This window comes from Oreochromis aureus, linkage group 11, assembly GCF_013358895.1.
Source record: "Oreochromis aureus strain Israel breed Guangdong linkage group 11, ZZ_aureus, whole genome shotgun sequence".
NCBI lineage: Eukaryota > Metazoa > Chordata > Actinopteri > Cichliformes > Cichlidae > Oreochromis > Oreochromis aureus.
The window spans coordinates 8,428,554-8,452,419 of NC_052952.1; the positions used below are offsets into that span (position 1 = coordinate 8,428,554).

General features: G+C 39.9%; 1 protein-coding gene across 1 annotated transcript in view; it reads left to right on the forward strand.

Annotated features, from left to right (window-relative positions):
* cdkal1 (CDK5 regulatory subunit associated protein 1-like 1) overlaps positions 1-23,628 on the forward strand; it is a 244,967-nt gene extending 221,339 nt beyond the window's left edge. The window contains exons 13-15 of the mRNA XM_031751788.2: positions 2,371-2,454; positions 6,994-7,158; positions 21,799-23,628. Of these exons, the coding sequence (XP_031607648.1) occupies positions 2,371-2,454; positions 6,994-7,158; positions 21,799-21,960 (411 nt within the window). The 3' untranslated portion in view covers positions 21,961-23,628. The remainder of the gene's footprint in view (positions 1-2,370; positions 2,455-6,993; positions 7,159-21,798) is intronic.
* The last annotated feature ends 238 nt before the right edge of the window (positions 23,629-23,866 follow it).

The following is a 23,866-nucleotide window of genomic DNA, read 5'->3' on the forward strand; positions in this document are numbered from 1 at the left end:
AAGTGTAGCATATGCACTTAGATTGCACCAAAGTTTAGTTTTTTGAATTAAATTACAAAAAATAACTTTTTCAGCAATACTTAGATGCAGTCAGGCAACATCAGTATGTGTGCATACATATACATTTCCACATAAGTTTAATATTTATAATTTTGTAATGTACTTGAAGGGGAAAGGAGAATTTGACTATGACTAAAAAAAGGTATTTATTTATCTTCCTGGAAAAATATTTTGTCTTCAGTTTAAGTGCACTAAGAAAGGCAACAATTGAGTGCTTGCTGTCCAGTAATAATGGTCTTATGTTTTTTTACCCACTTCTCCCCCTGAAAATAAAAGCCCCAAATAAAAACAATTTATTTGATCGCTTTTTGAGTCTGTCTCTGCCTCTGCAGGTGCTCTCAGTGAGAGGCAGACAATGATGAGAGGAAGTGGCTGAAAACAAAGAGACCGCCCAGAGACAGTAGAGAGGGATGTAAGAAAAAAGATAAACATGGAAAAAAAAAAAAGGAAGAAGAGAGCGCAGAATATGGACGTCTGCAAAAATGGAAATACCTTGGGCAATATGTCAGAGCCATGACTTCTAAGGCTCTGACATTTTGCTAAGGAAATGATCAGTCAGCATACTCTGAGTAAAGGTCTCATCACTGACAGAGTTAAAATGCAAATGCTACCCACAGGACACCTGAATTTGAAACATTTTCAAATGCAGATCCAAAAATGTTTAAACGGTGACACTTTTCTCACAGTTGAAGTTGCACAGTGTTGCTTTAAGCACTGAATGCTGTCAGCCTGTTTTCATGGGCTCAAATGAAATGGACAGTTTACTCAAAACATGAAAAAGTGTGGCTTTATTTTTCATTATTGTTTTTTCATTAATTAGAAGATCAAAGCCTGGCTTCGGTTCAAACTCTCATGTTGGCTTTTAAAAAGTACTTCTGTGAACCCCAAGTCGAAGCAGATATGAGTGCAAGTCGTCTTAGCCTGCAAAATGAAAATAAATCCATCTGAGAGACGGCGTGAACATTAGGATATCAACAGTTTGGTACATAGTGCTGTGTTTGGCAACAAAAACCGGCCTGGAAATCCTCAAGACACGTGTTGGGTGATCACAGTCATGGTATAGAAAAACCTCTTCACAACAAGGTCATGAAAAATCTCCAGGAGGCAGGAAATTATGTATGAGAAAACTATGAAAACAAACACTCTAATACTAAGTAAAAGACAAAGAAAAAAAATTAAGAAAAGTTCAAATATGGAGAAAAAGGAGCAACTGAAACAGGCTGCATGCCGGTTGATCCATGTGCACAATAATCAAGTCTACCATAAAGAGAAGAGTGAAAATACAAGGATTTAACACAAGTGGAGCTACTGATCCGTTGGTCATTTTTAGTCATGGCTGCCCAAGAAGATGACCCTAAAGGTGATACTAGCCAAAGTTACGTCAGAGATGAGGGGAACTATTAATGCATAATTTATGCATTTTAATATACTTAAAATGAATTAGCCGTTTAGGAAATGTACGGGCGTATATATAGTCATGAAGCACAGAAACTGTCATGAATTGATACTTGTCCAAATGTGGAAACGCTTCCTCCTTTTTGGTAAGAAAACTAGTCCTAAATAGGTTTTATTCTTTCCTGTAGAACTTTCAAAAAAGTTCCTCTACTCTTCTATTAATCCTTCGTAGAGTCAACAACATTCCTCAACAAAAATGTGCTTTCTCTCATTTTATCCAACACTAAATTGCTGGATGGGGAGACCTTGTAGTATTTGATTTTCTGATATCCTGAATAGACTGTTTTCTGTATGCATTTGAATTGTATCGTGTATAGACTCTCTCTCTTTTTTTTTTTTTTAAATGCAGTTTCCTGAACTGAATAGTGCTCGCCAGCCCTTTGCAAAGCACTAAAACTGAAGTGGCTCTGAAACCTTGAAATTTTAATTAAAAGGTGAACGGCGGGCACTAACATAAAACTTGAAAAAATGTGAAAGAGCAAAGCTTTTATTGAATTTTGGATCTCCGTGAATAGAAGCTTGACTGAGGAAGCTTGCTTGAATTAAAACTGAAGAAGAAACGCGGCCTATGTAACAAAAACTGCAACCCCATAGCCAACGCATCTATGCACGGCAGACATTCGTAAACGTCTGCTGTGCGTGTGTACGCTGCAGCAGTAAATGTGTTCTTTTTCCGCAAAACTAACACAGTTTTACTGGATGAGCTTAAATCAAATGCCTTTACAGCTTGTTTATTGTGAATGGTTAATTGATGTCCACCTTTAATATAGTACATTTTTTTCTTTTTGTCTGAGTCAATCCATTGAATAACTTCTTTCTCTCTCCTTTTCACTCTTCCTACCTCTGTCTGTGCAGGTAGGGGAGAGACAGCATGTGTTGGTGACAGAGGAGTCATTTGATTCCCAATACTATGTGGCTCACAACAAGTACTACGAACAGGTAAGATTATTGTCCAGATACATTAACAAACGACTCAAGCACAGAGTCCATAAATCGTGTTTGTTTCTCACCGTTTATATATCGAATATATTGCCTAAATGCAATCTCAAGGTGCCAGTGAGGATAACTGTGAGCTGTACCTTTGCTGAATTTAATTATTCTCTACAAAATAAAAAGTATGAATTTTAGTGTGGTAATATTTAAAAAAATGTCCTATTTTGATAGTGAAAATTTAATCTAAGTGCACTGGCTTTTATGAATAGCTTGTCTGCTAAAGAACCATTTAGCCAAGCTTGCACTGTATGGATCAATAATGATTACGATGCTCTCCACATACACTTTCCTCCATAGAAAACTATAGCGGAAATTAATCAATAATTTAATGAATATGTTCTTTCAATGTGAAACTTTTCCAACTCTTCCTCATTTTAATCCTCAGTAAATCAGTTAAGAAGGTTTACTGTGAAGTCTCAGGACTAGTCACATTAGGTGTCAGATGCTTGAGCTTGTATTGAGTAAACTAGGTTAGTTATAATATCAAACACTCTCACAAATACACACATACACCCTGCGGTGGTCATGGCAGCATTTGGAGGCTGATAGCAGCAGTACTATTTTTTTTTTTTAACTGTACTAACATTAAGGTCAGCCCTAAAGACATGAACATTCCATCCTGCAAACTCACACACACATATACCTTTGCGTGGCTTCAAAGACCCTCTCTCAACCTGTGAAAAATTCACTTTAAAACATCTTCAAATAAATCAATTTCCTCCTGCTTTAACCATCATCAGAAACATGTTTGAAGTTATGCTTTTTATTAGCAGGGAGGGCAAAGGATGGTAATAATTTTTCCTCCCTTCCACTTCCCTCTCCTCCCCTCTTCTCCTCCTCCTTTGCACCTTCTTCTGTAGGCTATAAACTTCAGTTACAAGTGTTACTCGGTTCATGTGTGCGTTGCGTGAGTGCGCACTCCTAAATGCGTGCGTGGATTTGCGCATATCTTGGCATGTGTGTCAGCTGACCGTACTTAAGCGCAGTCTCTGACCCTCTTCTGTTGAAATATCCATACTCCTGCTGAACATGCAAACACTTTAAACATTTGCCTAAAATAGTTTGGGACGCTCTAGTACTGTTAAAACAGACTCCACAGGCAATAGTCCCATAAGTCCCGTAAGTGGTGAGGTGCACACTCCATGAATCACACTTGTCTTGTCAGCACATCAAACAGATGCTCGGTATGAATTAGACTGGGAATGCGGGGAAAGGGAACACCTGGAAATCAGTCATCTTCTTCAAATCATTCCTGAAGAATTTTTGCATTTTTATAGCTGTAAGAGCCCACGTGTAAGACTATAATTTAATTAGCTGCCAGTAACTTGTAGTGGGATGTCGTGCTTCCCATCATTTACAAAGCGATCCCTACTTCTCGCTCCAAAAATAGCCATTTAATAAGTTTGTAACTACAACATTGTCTAATAAAATCAAGCTTTTTTGTCACTTAGGCTACGTCCACACTAGCCCGGATAGATTTGAAAACGGCGTTTTCGTCTGAAAACCCTCCGTGTCCACACGAGCGTTTTCAGTCGTTTTCAGAGAGTTGTGCGTCCACATTGAAACGGCCGAAAACGCTTACGTTCCAGTACTCTGCATGCGTGAAACGCAAGAAGATTCGACCTGCCTCATTTCTGTCTGCCGTTTATTTACTTTCTGGCAAAATGTTGAGGAAAAGCACGTTTTTTTTAAATGGACTAACAATGAGGTGGAGTTGTTGCTGCGAGTAACACAAAAGTACAAAGTTGCAAAAGCGAGTGAGAATTGAAGAATTTGAAGAAAAGCTATCTGGAGCATGTACAGACTGATATTAATCTTTAATAGGGCTGTCAAAATTGAGAGCAAACAAAGCAACTGCTGTATAACGCCCTCCGCTATCTTAGTTTAATTGGTCACATGACTGCATCATATGACTAACATGCGTCATCGTTTTAGAAAGTCTCAGTTTTCGCTGTCCACACTGCGACGCAAAAGCACCATTTTCAAATGTATGCATTTTCCTTCGGGGAAAACGCCGTCTCAGTGTGGACGGGAGGCCAAAACAGAGAGAAAACGATGGACGTAGCCTTAGGTGATGTTTATGAAACGAGTGGTCATAAAGCACTGGCTCTTCCTCTTACACGCTCACTTTTATGGGTCTCACTGCAGACACATTTGTTCTGTTTTAACCCAGGTGTTCATAGCAATAGTAGGTAAGTCACAGGAAAAGGGCATGAAAGGGGTCATGGGCAACAGACTGAAAGTTACAACCAGCTTCATTTGGAATCAGTCTAAAACAGAGAGGTTAATCAACACATGGCAGAGAAAACAAAAGGTGGTGACCTGAAACATGACAGATACACTCAGGAGACATTAACTTGTCCAAAAGGAGCGTTATATGGGACCATTAAGGCAGCTCACTGATCTCCAGTTCATACACATTATACATTACAGATGTTGTGAGTTCAGCCTCACTTTAATTCTTACCATATTGATCCATACAGAGCTAATTATTCTAAAACCTGTGTTATTATTAACACAGGTTAATAATAACGTGGCAATAAAAGTGTAAATGGATGGAATAATGGATGATGACAAAGGGAAGTTAAGGTAGTTGAACTGTAAAAGAAACAGTGAGTTTGAGAGGAAAGGAAAGGACAGGAGGAGGATGTGTGGGCTGAAGGAAATGGGGAATAAGGAAGAGAGAGGTGTGAGAGTGAACAAATGGCCTAGTTTCACTTTTACACCATCAGATGGATATCTATCCTGACGGCTGTAATAGGTACCCAACCCACCTGTGTGTGTGTGTGTGTGTGTGTGTGTGTGTGTGTGTGTGTGTGTGTGTGTGTGTGTGTGTGTGTGTGTGTGTGTGTGTGTGTGTGTGTGTGTGTGTGTGTGTGTATCTGTTAGTGTCTGAGTGAGGCAGCAGGAGAGGGGGTTTCCAATGAAATCAGACAAGCTCTTTCATCATTTAATCACTATGTAATGGGCAACGAATGACCCTCACCTACACACACACACAAAGACAGCTATCTCTTCCACAGCCCTGCGGTTTCACCTCTCCACTCACAGTCTGGCTGCTGGTAACTTACACGCGCACACACAGCCTCTCTCAGTGGTCAGAGTGTTGAGCAGCAGGTGTGTTGATTGGGCAGACGTCGTGCTGGCTTTGTGTCTGTTTGGCCAGCGCTCCGTCTCCTATCATATTTTACCAGCTGGATGAAGGCTGACAGATTAACACTGAGGCAGGCGCACCCCTGCCATCACACCAGTAACAATCTCTCCTCCAGTTCATACGCTATTCTCTGCTCAGTCAGTGCCTCAGCCCTGCAGAGTGGTGTAATGGTTAGACGGACCACCGGATGATCCGAGTCGGCACGTCAGCGCCTTGCTGAAGCCAATGTGTACAAGACATTGAATTCCCAGCATGTCTGAGGCTGATGACCCAAACTCTGATCTGTCCTTGGAAAGGATTAAGCAAAAACATTACAGGACTTATAGCAGGGACAAGGATCAGTGACATGCCATGTTATTATCATCATTATTTATTTTGTACATCATCTTTATCTTTAATGATGTATAATAATATGCTAACAAGTTCTCAAACAACTTTTTCAAAGGTTATTGTGTAGTGTCAGATGTAAACCATCTAGGTGGATGGATTTACATCTGCTATTATTCTCCTAAGGTGTTCACAAAGCTTGATAGAAATTGTGCCTTCTTTACAAAGAAAGTCACACTTTTGCAGTGATTACTTTTCATAACTGCCTGACATCCTTCAAAAATGCACGCACACCAAATCATTTAATTAGTGTTTACTACATAAAACGACTGAATCTGAAAAGAAGAACCGAAGAAAGGGAGTAAATCGGCACGATAATCATACACCATACATCATTATCAGCTTGTTGACTTTGTAGCTAGTTTGAAATTGTCTTTGAAGGAAAAAGTATTTTCATACAGTCTTTATTTACAGGAATAAGTCATTAAGAACAAATTCCCTTCCACATGAATCCGTAATTATAACTCTTTGTTTTCCCTTTCCTTCCTGCTGTGATCAGCCAAGATGTGTAGTTGCCATGGTGAAATAATAAGACAAACCAGCAAATCCTTCCCTCTGGTTTAGCGCCCAGCTGTTCCTGTACTTGTCGACCTTGAGGTCTTCCATAAATGGAAGTGAAAGCACTCAGTTGGGGGTTTTTTGTTTGTTTTTTTTTCTGCTGTTGTCGTTGTTGGTTGTTATTGTGAAGCCGAGGACTGGCTAAATCAATATGGAGGTTGACAATGTAAAGAACCAGGGAACATTATCTGGTAGAGTGGATGGTTATATAGGTCTGCTTTTTTATGTCAGTCACAGTAAAGTCTTTTAGTTATCTTCCATGTGCTCCAAAGACAGTGACTAAGCGGCAAACAACAAAATTGTATCCATTATATTCTACCTTAATGTGTTTTTTATTTATGTAATTTTTTGCAGTGATGTCATTTATGATGTCCTCCGATTTGCAGGTGCTGGTACCTAAAAGGGTGGAGTTTAAAGGAAAGATGATTGTGGTGGACATCTATGAGGCAGGAAAACACTTCATGAAAGGCAAACCAGTTGAAGACAGTAAGCCGTTCACTCCTTCCATTGCCATGCCGCTTCAGAAAGGAGAGGTGTCTGGTCTGCTGCAGGTAAGCACATACATGCATGCTTACAGTTACAGTAATTAAATGAATGCCTAGATGTGTCATTGTCTTGTCGGTCACTCATTATGGTGCTATGACATTTTTTAAAAATGGATGCACAAACAGAGATCGTCTTTCAAATATTCATATATACCTTGGACACAAACACACCTGTTCAAAAAATGAAGAACACCAGATGATCACAGTATAACACAATATAAGGTAAACTTCAGGGATATCAGTGTGTCAAGTTACAAAGTATAAATCACTGTGAGTCCATTATCCCTGCTCTGGTGCAAATAAAAATGACAAGTCCACTGGAGAGGCAAAAACAACACGACCCCCAAAAAGGGAAGTTTTGTGCGTGTTGGCTACAGATCAGTGCTCTCTCCTTCTCCCTCCTGACTAATTTCTCTCTACTTTCGCTTTAGGCTAGTGTGCCCATGTGACCGTAGCTACAGCCCATTCAGGCTGCACAAGCAGACCTGCTCCTCCAGGATTGCACTTCTGCACATGCCTTCACAAGAAGTTTTGTGTCTCAGCAGTGTGAAGTCTCATGAGTGTGAAGGAGAGCTGGACATGACCATAGAAGGGCACTGAGCCAACAACAAGACATGGTATCTGCTGCTTTATGTGATGAGGAACAGGAGGAGACATAAAATGCATGCAGCAGGCTACTTGTGCATGTTACTACTCAGCCTATCAGAATCGGCCTCCGTGAGGGTGGCATGAGGGTTCTTGGCCCTTTATTATGATCTGTGCACAGGAGTGCTCACTGCACGGTGCGAGTATGTACACAGCACCGTATGCTAACACAGTAGGTTAATTATGTGCATGTTGTAGGGTTCTTGTAGAGCTCCTCCTGCTCCTCCTTGTACAAAAGAGCAGATTTGGGTCTTGGTGCTGGGTTGATGCACTTTTACAGACCTGTCCAGCTGTTCTTGTGTACGTTATTTACTCCTTATTCTTGAGAGTGTGCTGGGAGACACAAAAAGCTTCTTGCGCCAATGAAAATGTCCTACTGCAAGAAGTGGAACACCTGTGCAATGTGAATGGATTGCAGGTACTTTCCCATAATACCAGGAATGACAAGAAAAGTACCAATGGTCTATGGCTCCAAAGACATTCTCTTTTTTTTATTTTATTTTTGGACATTTGTTTTGTTGTTGACCCTCCAGTGCAAATGCTGTCACTTTAATTTGCACCAAAGCAGGTGAAAGTGATTTGCGCTTCCAAAGTGGACACATTTACAGCCCTGAAGTTTAACTGACTCCATGATATACTTTGATGATCCAGTGTTCCCTTATATTAAGACCACTTCACATGATGTGGTACTACTGGTTCCTGTTCTAATAGCCAACTTGGTGGATAGTGGGAAAATTCCCAAGTGCTCTGAACAAGTCGGCCACAGCATCTTGGAAAACAAGGTTTGTAGGTTGCTCCTTGTAAGCTACACAGTAAGCAAACTGATAGTTATCCAAGGTGGAACAAATAGTGAATCTGAGACGGTGGATTGTGTTGGAAGCAAATGTAATGTGCAGCAGGTACACCTAACATATATATACAGTCACAAAAAATTTTTAAAATCAGGATTAGGGTGCATTGATTGCTCATAAAGTGTGGTGTGGATTCATCTTACACTCAGTTCTCTATGTATTTTGCAAATCAGATGAAGGTCATACATTGTATCAGTAGTAAGTACAGAAATCTTGGTCCACAGACTCTTTCTTGTGACTGTGCATGTATTTAATCAAATACTGGGGTCTTGTCTTTTTCAATTAGTGAGAGGATCTAGCTCTCACTCTGCGCACTTTCTTTATCAAAACTATTAAAATTTTGTTTACAACAGGCTATTCAAATTGTGTGCACTCAGCAACTGAGTCATGTGTGTATTTATGTGTGTCCATAATTTGAATCTATGCTCAGTCCTGTAGTTTAGGAAGAAGCCCCAGTGTATCATCCGTGAGATAAGTAATTTCAGATAAGCTGCAGGCCGGCTAAACTGTCCTTTTCAACACACACACACACACACACACACACACACACACACACACACACACACACACACACACAACCATGTTAATGTATCTGTTTCACTGCATGTTATTTTTCACTCTGACTAGCTATAGCTTATAGCTCAGGACATGGAGCCACAGAGCAGAATATGATACACTTTCTAATTTCACACTCCATCAGCCTTTACTGCCAGACGTAGAGGGAGGGGAAGAAAGGAACAGACAGAGACATGGTGGGAGGGGGCATGGATGAAGAGGAAAGCAAGCAGAAAGAGAAATGGAGAGCAGAAACTGAGATAAAAAGAAAGGGAAAAGAAGGATTTCACAGGAAGCCAAGTGGCACGTCACTCAGCAGTAAAAAGTTCAGAAGAGGAGACAAGGCCTTGTAAAACTACTAGCTTTATGAGTCCCGCAGGTCATCCAGCACACATGCATTCGCCCCTCACCCAGCTTCATTCTCCAACACTTGCAGTCTTTCAAAAGAAAATCTTACACAATAATCCAGGCCTTATTTTGTTGGGCACTGAAGAAACGTGGATTTTCTTAGTTGCCCATAAATTCATACACACACATAAGATCACACTTCAGGATAGACGAACCAAAATCACCTCAGGCAGCACTAAAAGAAAATGAAAAAATAAAAAAACAACACACCAGTTATCCCTTCAAATGAAACGATGAGCCTGTATAGAACCAGTTTACCCAAACGTCTACTGGTAACTTGTTTTCTCGAAAACCTCTGTAGAGGAGGCAGTTACACTCCAGCATCCCTAAGCTTGATTAAACTCGGATTCATGGAACTTTGACTCAGTTTAACAAGACGGGGACTGTTAGATGTCCATACTTGATCATTATCTTTACCACAGATGGACCACAGCTCAAACGGTCAGCAATCGACTAAGTAATGGTAAAAAAAACAAAAACAAAGAAACAGGGATGCACATATATAAATGGTGTAAATAGTGCAACACAGACTAATTGTGGGTCGATTGAGCTAACTGTTGGAAATATTCACATATTGAATGCCCATTCAGATCCAGGAACAACCCAGCACTCTACCTGCACACTGTTTTTCATGCTTAATGGGCAAATACATATATTTCCAGCTATTCCCTCACCCAAGGTGAAATTCTGGAATGTTTTAAGGTGAGAAGGGAGATAAGGTCACTGAGAAGTAGAAGAGAATTTATGTTAAGAGGTTGAGTTTAACAGAGAGGAAGAAGAGAGAGAGGATCTTTTGGAATTGCAATAGCTGAACAGCAAACCTTGATTTTTTTTTTGTTATTTATTTATTTATTTTTTTTATATCCCTTTGCGAACAAAACTGATGCTGTGAAAGTTTTTGAGTTTGACTGTTTTGACTGTCTTGATTTGCTGGTACTTGAACAAGTCAAGGACTTAGCAAATGACAACAAAATGTAGAGAATTTATTTGGAGAAGTATTAAATGAACTGAAGGAAGGCAACTAAGAAATCAAGCTAAAAGACAAACAGAGGCAAACATTAGTGTTTGTCGTAATTAAATATTGTGTCTGAACTTGAAAAGTTCCGTTTATGCTTCTCTGCTTTCCATGGCATATTGGTAATTAAGCACTGAGTTATATTAAGCAAAATCTCCAGTGATGCTGACGATCTGCAATCCTGATGACCTGCATTGTCAGCTCTTAATGGTACTGAGTTGCACTTAAGCGGAGCGTAGTAAGTTATTATTAGTAGTTATTGTACGAGTATATGCGAGACCAATCTTGATGAGATTGGTATGTAGTGATTTTTAATATTATAATTGATGATCAATAGCTTATTTATGTGCCTGCCGTGACAATTAATGGCCTGTTTACAATGCTTTATGTTTGTATGTACTGTAGGGAAAGAGCTGGATAAATGATATTTGCAAGGTCTTTGACGGCTGTGCGTGTACTCACTCAGTACACAGTTTGCTCGTGTCAATCCCATATGCTCTGGAGCTGCATTAAACTAGAATTACAAATCAAGGCCTACTTTAACAACAAACACGGCTTGGTGTCACTGCATGTGTGCTTGCGAATGCATGAACAACACCAAACTACAGTTGTAAAGCTTTCTTATAACAGTTCTAATTTTTTACCGATCGAAGTGAACTATGAGAAGAAAAGATAATAAAGAAAATGAAAAAGTTTTGCTTGTGCAAATTTATTTTGCTACGCATTACTTTTTATATACAGTGCTGTTCAGTATTCTTAAGCCACACCGTTTCCTTCCCAGGTTCAAAGTCATCTTGAGCCATATGTCTGTGAAGGTTCTCAGTCATCCAGGTCATCGTAGTCTAAGGAGCTTGGAAAGAAAAGCGTCTGGACTTCTTTAAGTCAAGTCCTTGTACTAAGCCACGTAACACTGATCTACGAATCGACAAGGCAAAAAAGGCACCTAACTTAAGGAATAAGCCATTTTTGTCTCTACACATAAGAGACAGTGTAGCCGTCCATCTTCTTCCTTCTCCCTAGCCACCACCTCCGTCCTGTCCGGGGGAACACCAAGGCTTTCCCAGGCCAGCTGAGAGATATAATCTCTCCAGCCTTTCCTGGGTCTGCCCTGGGGCCTCCTCCCGGTAGGAAATGCCCGGAACAGGAGGCATCCTTGTCAGATGCCCAAACCACCTCAACTGACTCCTTTCGATGTGGAGGAGCAGCGGCTCTACTCTGAGCCCCTCCCAGATGGCCGAACTTCTCACCCTATCCCTAAGGGAGGCCAGCCACCCTTCGGAGGAAGCCCATTTCTGCCGCTTGTATCCGCCATCTCGTTCTTTCGGCCTCTACCCACAGCTCGTGACCATAGGTGAGGGTAGGGACGTAGATCGAGACAGTGTAGCAGATAAACAATTTTAAATACTATATTTAGGCATTTATTGTTAGGGGCCTGCTGCAAAAACATGTAATTGTTTTCCCATTTTGTTAGTTGAGTCTATTAAAAATTCCAAAGTTAAGAAAAAAAATTAATATATCAGTTGAACAGTATCTGTAAGCTATATCCTTTATAAATCCACTAAATGCCTGACACAGGACCCGAGAGATGCATCTGACCCTTCACTTGATACAGTTGACCTACTGTTCAGTGAAGCCTCATCAGAAGTGGTTTCAGTGGCTGTCAAGAAGCCATTCTGTAAGAAACAGTAATGGGGAAAAGGGCTGAGGTAGAAGCGCAGTGGCAGCAGGTGGAGTTAGTTATGGAGTGATTAATTAAAATTTGGAATTTTTTGGTTCATATTGTTTTCAATATGTACAAATGAGGTCGAGAGAGAGGTGTGACAGTGAGTGTCTGCAGCTGAGTCCACTGCAGAAAAAGGTGGAATGTGAGACGAACGAGTGATTGCGGTAAGGCACATATTCACTCCCGTGTCTTGGCAGGGTCTATAATTGCAGGCTTGTGGCAAAAGGAAAAAAAGAGCAGGATAAGAGACGGTGTGTGATGACGTGCATGATAACTGGATGGCTGATAGAAGGAAAGAATCTGAGCTTTGTCATTTCATCTAAGATGCAGAGGAGCAATATAAGGAAAAAAAAAAAAACGAGAAAAAGAAAGTGGCAGATAAGTGGGTGGTTGGGATAGGCAGGGGAAAGGACTGAGGTCTGTAATGTCCAAAGTGAGATATCTTTCATGTCAGAAATGGAGAGTAATGATTGCACAAAAGCCAGCATGTAGTGATGTGTGTGAGTAAGAAGCATCATGGGCAGATGGATAGATGGATGCATTCATAGAAGAATAGGATATGAAAGCCTGCGTGGATAGCTGGGAAAAAGCGACAAATATATTTGGATGAATGTGGCTTAGTTGCCCAAAACTGGTGGATGAGTTAGTTTAATAGGTGCATGGATGTGTGAATATATCAACAATGTATTACAGTTACGGATGGATGAGTAATGTGGATAAATTAATAGTGATCCAAAAGCATCCCAAAATTTTTTTGCAAAGAATATGTCTGTGAAGATGCTTTTATGGACCAGATGAGGCAAAATCCACAGAAAACACAAAACCTCTGTTGGACGTTTTGGTTTTATTGTGTAGCTAATGCCAAAGTGTTGTAAATTGTGTTTTCTTGCTTTAAACACTGGACAAGAAACACTTTTGATTTTCTACAGAGAGAGGAAGAACATCACTTTATGTATAGATCTTTTTGTGTGTATTGTTGAACCTCATGTCGGCCACCTTAAGATCTATAAACTGCTAAGTGTGCTTTTTTTCCACCATGTAATAAAAAGCATTAATGACACCATACTTTTTCTTTTATTGAGATGGATCACATCTTCCTCCTCTCTCCCGGTCTCTCGCTCTCTCTCTCACTGTTACTCTCTCTACACCTGTTAGTCCTTCATTCACAGAAATAGCACTTTCAACATGAGGGGAAGGACAGTAATGAGTCTTTTGGTGAGACACAATAGCAAAGAAAGCACATCATGGTGAAGGAAAAAGTTTCTTCACCAGTCCTCATCCGCAGATGAAATTAAATGATGGGAAGGGGTTGAATGAGAGACACAAAGAGAGAGAGAGACTGGAAAATAAAGCAGGAATGATGGCGAGAGAGTGAGTTAGATGGAGAGATCAAGACTCAGAGAAGCAGCTTGGAGTGCCATATAATAATCAGCTCTTTTCACAGCATATTTCCTCAAGAAGACCAAGAGAATAGAGAGGGAGAAGAAAACTGCTGTGCTCCCTCAAGAGAGTAAATTGACAGCTTGTATGGAAGGCAGAATGTAAAAGGGAGAGATCTGGAGGAGGGAAAGAGGGAAGAATCTAGGTAGTGAACAATGTTCCTCCATAACCACAAATTGGCAGGATAACAGTGAAATTTGCCAGCTTTTCCTCTCTCTCTCCTTCTTTACGTTCGATGTAAATTCCCAGCAAGAGAAGGCATCTGGTCAGTTTGTAGTTTTTGAAATAGATCTTCTAAATGCAACTAGGAAAAAAGGGGTTTTAGTACAGAGCGTGTGGGTGGGATTGCCTTTGCTTTGCATCATAATGTTTATAGTACGTAAACTCAGACACACTTGCATATAGCAGTAGTCAATGGTAAAAAGAAGCTTATACACACATGTTGATTCTTATACGTGCACATTTCTAAGCACATACTTGCGTGTGCTGTCTCCCCCCAGTGTGCCTGGCAGACTCGACTGGCCGCGGGCTGTATGAGGCACTTCTTTTACACAACGCAATCATCACATAAACAAAACAGAAGCATTCGTGATGCACACAGACACGGAGCTTGCACAAAAGTCAGTATTTCTCTGTAGGAGTTCACTTTTCTTTATTTGTTCCTCTGGACTGATGTGCAATTGTTGTGAGTTCTTGCTTTGATGTTGCGTTATCCTCACGTGTTGTCATCTGCTTTGTCAAGAAAGAAGCCAAAATCAAAGATCGGGATGTAATTTTCTGGTCAGGGAACGGTTAATCCTCTGAAACTGGTCTATTTTTAAACCTTATATTTAAAATGTCAAACGGTTTTGCTTGGCCTTTGCTTTACTTTGTTTACTCTAATAGCAGATCATTTGTTTTGCCTTCAAAACAGCAGGGATCGTTATTTTTGAGCATTTCATTTAGCGTGTCAAGTTACATTACAGCGGCTCCACTTAAGAGCCAAATGTTACGCCATCAAAATATCAGTCAGGTGTGTTTTCTGTGTTCCAGCTTAATATGTCAGATTGCATTGCAAATCCTCATTCTGCTTCATAATGTCAAAGAGTTCAAACAGCTTTTAATATTTGAACCACGGGTGGAAAATGTAAATGCAAAAAAGAAACGAACTCCTAAACCGGTTTGTGTGAAAGAGGAACGATCTGTTCAGTTTAGAGCAGTCTTTATGTTTTAGCATGCTTTCATAGCCATAACCAAGCGTGGGCATTGTAAACAAACACCACTACATTTTTAAGTGTCTCATCCATGTCTTGTGTTTTATTTATAAGTGTGTCCTCCTCTTGAGCTTAGTGTGTCATCTCGGTGTTACAGACGCTGCATAGAGAAGGATTACTAATCACCTTTTATCCTATGATGCAATATTTCTGTCCAGATAGAAAGCGTTTCTTCCAGGATGACAGAGCACAAGGCAGAAGTGGGGGTGGGGGGCAGAAAGCAATGATTTGATGGCAGTAATATGTGTCAAAAAGTTGTTGATTTATGAGATTTGTCCATTTTTTATTAGTATTATACGTGAGAGCTGTTAACTACTTTAACCGTTATCTTTTTTTGGAAATTTAAAACTGAAAATACCAAAACCATAAAATAATGCAAGTGGATATCTGTTGTGGACACAAGGAACGGAAATTAGTACAAAGACTGAGAGAAGTCAGTGCTAAGACAGCACAGTCAAATAGATAAAACACGGGGGAATTAAAGAAACATCCATATCAAGTTGACAACTTAATGTAGCACCAATGATAACAGAGGCGTTTCCAGGGAGACACAAAAATTGAGCAATACAGCTACGCTTTCTGACATGTCAGCTCATTTTCCAACACCACTAACAAGTCCAGCATCTTCAAAAGCTATAAAGCATTGAACAGCAAGGTGGCTAAAGCATTATCCCAGCCCATCTTTTATTCTGTCTTTTTCTCCCCCCAACAAGAAAACATTCCCAAAACACCACTCGTGCTCTTGTCTTTTCTTTTGGCATGTTATTTGTACCTTTTTCATGGAAACTGGCACATTTCTCTTGTGCGTTCTCTTTTTAGTACTAGTCTTTTCACTTTAACACTGACCTTTTATCCCACCATTTGCTCATTTAAAATTTATGTGTGTATCTGCAAATGCTATTTTGCTGTTATGTCTGTGTACTTTTCCCAGTACCTGAAAACATGTGCCTTTTCCCCTGTTTGTCTGTGTGTGACTGCCTGCCATGTGTTTGATCAGTCATGTGTTTGCACACCCAACACTATAGTGTAGCACATGTAGTGCTCTTCTGTATTTAGTTACAGTAACTGTAAACTGTGCAAACCATATGTGTTTGTGTCTCTGTGTGAACAGCTTTATAGACAAGTGTTGTATACACTCTATACAAGCAATGACTGTATGTGTGTGTCATGGTGTTTTAATGACAAGTTATCATTAGTCCTGCAGTGATAGAAGCTGGTTAGGGCTTGAGTGTCCGTACCAAATCTCTTGAGATCATTTTGATTAAAGTTAATGTCTATTAGTGTGGTAATTATGTTACAAATTGCATTCCAATACAGATTGTTTGCTTGGACACTAGTCCTTCTGACAACTTACTCTACAACAGTGGAAACAACCAACACAATTAAAAACACACACATAAAAATCACATCACAGAAAACTCTTACCTTTAGTGTTGAAAACATTTTGTAGACTGTTTTATAGACTGTGTTTAGAATAGAACTGATTAGTTTCCATTGATTGGCTGTGATTTTCTGAGCCATTGTGGGATAAAAGTGAGTCTGCACAACAGTTTGGCCCAAACATTTCTTTGACAGTGACACAATTTTTACACTGTGGGATTGTGGTGTTCAGGCTTTTCTTAAGAGGGTGACTCAAAAGTAATTGGGCAGATTAGCATAAATTAACAAAACACTGAGTTGACTAAGCAGTTTATAAATTGATGGACTGATTGATGTATCGTCCATTTTTGCTTTTTATCAAGAGTCCTTTGGAGGCAGTCTATTTTAAGTGTGGTACTTACTTAAAGGCCTGAAGTGCAGCTATCCACTGTTGAAAGTTGATTTATTGATATAAATGATGACATTTTGACTAGAGAGTATAGACATCAGTAATAACACAATAAATAACCCCCCAAAATTGATGGCAAAATGTCAAAACTGAATGGCTAACTTTAACCAAGTTTGAATAGAAGTAAATGCTAAAATTTGACTAGTTATAGTTAAGTTACAGAAAGCTTCAATTAATTGTTGATGTCAAGAAATAGCATCCTTATCAGCAGTGGTGATTTGCAGACATTTTTAGTAAGAACTAAGGTTTCCCCTGGGGTTGGAAGCTTTGCAAAGGCAGGAGGGTCACACTACACTGCAAGCCCTCAGGAGCATAGCTGTTAGTGCTCTAGCTTTGCTGCCCTGAGACTTTCACACATTAGGGTAAATCACTCTTTCCATCTTTGGTTTTAGATTAATGACCTTTTGGTGAGAAAAAAATCTGTCTAATTTGCAATTCCTCCTTTTTTCCCGACTGTCCCTATTTTCTGTTGTAAATACAGCTACAGCACACTGTGATTGTCATTATGGCTTTGTTGAATCACCCGTGACTAAGGAGCCTGTTACAGTATCTGTTTATGCGCGCACGCACCAACTTCCATGGTCTGTGTGTGTCTAGAGTGACACTGACAGCTGGTGAGGATCATGTGAGAAATGTGACCATTGTGCACTGTGCTTCCTGGCTCTCGTGATGTGTTGTGCATTTCACAGTGTGTGTTTTTGTGCGAATATGTCAGTGTATTGGCAAAGGCTGCAGCAGACGCGCAGGCAGATTTTGTTTTAAAAAAGGTGCATATGTGGAACTGGAGCAAGAGTTTTGGTTTTCTGTTTTTTTCCCGCTCGCTCTCTCTTTCTTTTACTCCAAGAAACAGACATTTGAGAAGCCTTAGACCTTGAGGGAAAAGTATCTAGCTGTGCTAGCCAGTCTGTACTCCTGGTGTAGTGTTAGATGATTTTCAGGGGGATTATTTTGCTGTGTTCTACTGCTGTGAGCAGAGAGACAGACATTATCTACCACAGGTCTCCACATGTACACACACACTCACTCACAAATGCCAGCTGTCTTTCTCACAGAAATGCACAAACTCAGCATGCCAGCTAGCAGGTGGTAAACTATCACTGAAAGCCACATCTCTTTTTTTTGGGGGGGGCTCCCTTTCTTGCGCTTCTCATTTCTTCTCAGTTTTTCCTTCTCTCCTCTCTGCTCTTCTGCTCCGCTGCTTCCTACTGTGCTGACACGCACCTACTGGCACTTGGATTTTCACTTATCCCTCTTACTAGTAATAGATTTTCGACTGTACTGTTCAGTGTCTCTTCTGGCACCCCATTGTTAAAAGACACCTGCAGAGAGACAGATAAATAGAAGCATAGAGGAGAAGGTGGTGGACTTGGCCTATCAGCATATTTATTTCTCTTTCATTAGTCCTTTACGCTTTATAAACTTCTTCTTTTGTCACAGTGGTAATTAAATATTTACTTTGTCTTGTAACTTTTTCCTCATCTGCCATGTCTTTTCTTTTAAAAACTATCTGTGACAGAAGAAGGACCCACGCACCCGCCGTTGCAAGGTGACGGGTCTTTATTGATAAGGGTTTTTTGGGCACACACGCTTTTCAGCTGCCCTCTCTGCCCAGTGTGGTGTGCACCGCAAAACTATCACTACTATCCCTAATAATACTATATTACCATACTAACAATACTTAGCATGTATCTTCACAGAAAAGAACTTTATAAATATGATGCTCTGGATGAGAGAGGATGGGTGATCCAAATCTGAATGAGGTTCATCCATCATGATGCAATTCTCATAGTCATGAGGCTCTGCCACTGTACCTGAATGCATGTTTATTGTTTTCAAACATCTTTAAAAACAAAACAGCGTATCACTTTGCCATTAGGGAGTCAAGCTGTGATCCTAACATTAAGCAAATGTGGCTGCGTCAGCTAGTCGACTGTTACAGATTCTCTCTCGAATCATTGTCTGAAGTTACTGTAAGTGACTTAGAGATGTGTCACCTAGGCGTTGTCGGTTATAGTATCCATTCACCATTGTGTGCCCGTAACAGAGGAACCCATTCATGACAGTGTGTTCAGGAAAAGAGTGGGTGGCAAGGTAGCATTCACAACCTCCAGCAAGTAGAGGGGAGCGAGAGTAATGCGGAGGATAGAGAGGCAGAGGACAGACACTGTGCAGCTGCTCACTCACGCAGCCATGTGCATGCAACACGTGTAGGCGTGCAGTGATGCTCAGTTTCATATGAATATATAGTGTACATGCAGGTAGGTGTTTGTAGTTAACAAAGTTTGCCATTGTTTTGCTCTCAGTCCAGGGGTAAAAACTATGTTAGGTTTGTATGTAAAGTCCGAGTTGATTTCTGTAGTCTCTTTTTATTTTGGATTCTTTCTTTGTTGGCCTAAAGCTTGAAAGGTACGGAAAATTGGAAACGCCACTTATTACGTGTTAAAGAGACGAGGAATATGAAGATGATGGCATATTTTAAACCATGCACCAAGCAGGAGGAAACGTACACGAACAAGGACATTTGGATCGATTGTCTCCCCGTCTTCCTCTTCTTGCAATTTGTTTAAGGCTGAAATTAAAAGTACCACACCGTGAAGGATTATTTATTTATAAAGCAATCAATTAATTAGCCTAGCTTCAAATCATACCTAAGGTCTCCGCTCTCATACATTACAATAAAATCATATAAATGTGTAATCAAACAGAATGATGATCAATGACGGTGGGTGGAGGCCAGAGAGAAATTGGGCTAGTGATTAATATTCAGTGTTACTAACTGAATTATTACAGCTATCAAGGCCTGAAATGAGTTTTTGATGTTTTTCTCGCCACAAACTGCATTTTTGAACGTCACGTGATCATGTACATTGTTGAAATGTTTCATGCCAAACATGGAAATTGCTAAATCTAACTTTAAAAAAATGCTTTGGATCAGGAGTGGGTAACCTGACTAACATAATGAGATAACAAATGTAAATGAAGGACTGCACACTGAACATATATTACATATTTACCTATGTAAATATTAGAAATCAGTCTAACGGATAAAAGCCTTTTATGAACGTTCACAAAATATTGAAACAGACAGTAGTTGGAGACTGCGGCACGACCAAAACTTTTGCAGTTGTGTGCAATGAACTTGCACTGTTGTTACCTTTGAAATGGTTTCTTCAACAACAGGGACCAGGTCTGACCACTCAAAGGTGGTCAGGCTGGCATTTCTTTGCATTCTGTTTGTGATAATATAGTTAATTAAACTGGTGAAAATTGCAAATCTATTCCCGTCTATATACAGAGAAATTGACATTAAGTACTTGTATTCAGTCCTAATTTTTCCACAAATAGTGACTTAGTTGCTCCAGGACAGCAGTTTAACTGCAAAATGACGTAACTGTTTGGCAACCTTACTTTTATATAGCACTGTAATTGGAATACAACCAGTTGGCAACCAGCTAAGTCGAGTCCACTACTGCAGAGATGTGGTGACGAGTTGGGTTCATCAGTGCAGGCTGACTCAGACTAATTGCAACATGTTTGCAATCTGTCTCAGATTTATTGCAGTTGGTACAAACTGGACTGAGATTGTTTGGAGACAAGTTTCCTCCCACCAGGTCACCTCTGCTGTCATCTTGCAATCATAAGTGTTTTCGCAGAGGTTGAGTGTAGCAGTAGTTGTGTTGACCAGAGGTTGAGGGTGTTGAGGTCTGAGCCATAATGTATATCACCATTTTTATCAACATCAAGTTAACTAACATATTGCCGATTGTCTGATTATACAGCACTGTATGTGCCACTTAAATAACAGAACCAGACTATCTGTAGCCATTTGCTTCAGTATTCTTGGCTTAATGCTTCCTCTTATTGATTTTTGGGAGGTTGCTTTGTTCTTGATTTTAGGATATTGATATTGTAGACTGAATTGATAGCTGTCGCAGAGCAGTATTATTTCACTGTAATACAAATGCAGTCACTGTCTTTTTACCACAGTCTCGCTTCAGCCGTGCTGCTATAACACCATCACATCCCTCTTCTTTCCTCATGTCAATCCAGGCTTCTCTAACTACATAACAGCGCACCTTCTCAACATCAGCTCCATTCAATAGACAGCACTCTGCAGTAATTGGATCACTACAAAACTGCATTAACTGCTTACACAGAGATAATAGCATCATAATTGAAATGCACTCATTTGCATAAGCAAATGGCCAGTTTTATGAATGCTTTCATCCACAAAGTATTAAAACAAGCACTGCATTTTAAATTCACTTTATTATTGTTTTCCTTTCCACATGAAACTGAGTTCTAGAGAGGAAACAGATGGAGAGAGACAGAAGGTGTAAGGAAGAGACAGCAGTGAGCAAGCAGAGGAAGTGATAAATCCCTGTCATTATCATCATGCCAGCATACCAGCATCCATAGATATATTTCTAAATGTACATAGTAATCAACATGTATGATCTATGAATGGATTTATTTTTTTTTTAATTTTTTGATATTTCTTTTGGGGCTGGCCTCACATCTGTCCAGGAACTGCAGTTAAAAAATTATTTAGTTGGCTGAAGTGTCATATTTAAAGAAATAGCTTGTGTGTGCTGTGGAATAGACTCAAAGACAGCTGGGGTTTGGTCCTTAAATGCTCTTCTTTATCTTTTTCACTGTGCTGTCAAGCCTTCTTTGATTTGACTGTGGCCAGCTGATTTATTTTAAAGATGATTCCACCATAATTATATACCATATACATGATATGAACCACCTCAGTATCAAGCTCTTTGTGTGTCTGCGTAGGAGATGGGTTTTCACATATCACAGATGATGCTAAAATTAAATCATTCAAACTACCAATGCTTATAAATGGTGCAGACAAAACTCTCTTAACTCTCTGATTTGTGTTGGGATTCTTTTTTAATCTGCTTGTTTTCTTCCCACAGGAACAAAAGGTCAATGGCGTCCATGTTTCTGCTCCCACGCCTTCTTCGTGCACCGTCTCCATTGGATCTAATAGTCTGGACAGAGAAATGCTGAAGAAGATTGGGATCGGGCTCGCGCTGGCAGCAGTCATCTTGGCTTACATTGCACAGAAAGTGTACTGAACAATGACTGTTGTGTGTAGTCTTTTTTATTGTAATGTCAATACCTTCTCTTGGTAGTCTATCGGCATGGACAGTGAAAGATCAAACTGCTTCACCGAACACCTTTTATACCAGTCTTTTTGGTACAAATAAGTCACCAGATTTAGGATTTTATTTAGAATATTTTTTAAGTGCTGATTACTTGTGACAGTGACAGTAGAGCCATTTCTTGCTTAGGAAAAAGGTAAAAGTGTGTTTTGTTTAGTTCTTACTGATGGCTACTGATGCTGCGGTTACACAGATATTCAGTTGATCATACATTCAGGGCTTTACCATCAGTACGAGAATCTGATCTGTCACTCTGCATCCTTTTAAATTGGAACGTGATTAAGCTTGGTTTATTTCATTTAGTGAAACTGAGTGATGATCTGCATTATACTTTGATTAAAGTGTGTACAACTTCAGAGTATTTATTTTTGAAAGTGAGACATGAACATATTTTCAGAACTTAATGAATGTCGTTTATGTTGTTTTAAAATGTTAACCTTATGTTTCATTGTTCAAAAAGTGCTTTGTGTTTAGAGTTTTTCACAATAATTCATAGACTATTTGGCATACATGCCAGGTGAACGATTCTAACTGCTGGGATTCATTTATTATTGACACGCATTGTGTCACCATGCACACATTTTACAAATATGATGTAGTTTTTTGCTTCTAGCATACAAGGTTCTCTGTGTCCTCCAATAGACCTCAGTCACACAGGTTTAGAGAACAGTCAGAAACCCTCTGGCAACCACAGGCTGCGGTAGAAAAATCCCCCACCAGTTGCCAAGTGATTGCTGGCTGTCGCTGAGTTGACATTGGTCGCAAAGAGGTAAACAGTCCTGCACATCCTTGTAATTTCTTTGGTAGGCAACAGGCAGCTGTTGCCACCTGTAGTTCCCATGGAAGATACCAACTTGTCTCTAAACACACTTTAACTGCTTGCCTAGCGGTAGTGAAACTGTAAAAGTTGCTCCTTTTAAACCTGTTGGTTAAAGGAATAAAGCACAACTTTTACTTTGCGTCACACTTTTTCCCACTTTCACTGCTGCTCAGCGACTAGATGGGGAGTGTTCTGGACATCCATCTAATGCCCGGATAAACTATAGGTAACTAGCAATCTGCTAGCAACCAAAGCAAAGAGGTTTTTGGTGCAGCACCCTCTTTGATACAGCAAACAGCAGGGAATACACATTTTCCCAAGCAATCTGTAGTTCCCAGAGGGTTACCAATTGGTCTCTAGGCATGTGTGGCTGACTTGCAGCGGTATCTAGCTGATAACCTGTCATGCCAATCTAAATAACGAGTATGATTCCACCTCCATCATTCATTCATAGGGTTAATAATTCACATTTGGACAAAATCCAAATAGTTGGACAGCAGCAGAAATCTCAAGTGCACCGATGTCATCCCACTGCTGGATTTTACCAGAACTTGCTTGTTTTTTTGGTTTGTTTGTTTGTTTGTTTTCCCACCTTTCTATAATTCAGGTGTAATTACCCTGCAATACAACTCTCTATAGTTAGTAGATGGTTTTTTTGTCTTTTTTTTTTTTTCTTTTGGTTATTGTCCCAACCATCCAGAATTGTTAAATAAAGGATAAAATCCATTTGCCATGAGTAAAACTGCCAAAGTGTTGATTGATTGACTGAGTCATTGAATTATTGATTGCTCGGTTGTTGTCATGCATAGAGTTTCCCTGTGTTGCTCTCTAATGTCAGGCTGTTTGGACCTACAGCTGTCCCAGTGCAAGCTCTAAAAACCCCAGACAGTTAATAATGCATGCCCCAATTTATGTGGCGCTTCACTGGGACGTGTCTCCACCAGTATGTCTGTATTTGTGTGTGTGTGCGCCCTGTGCATATTTATTTCTAGTCACTCA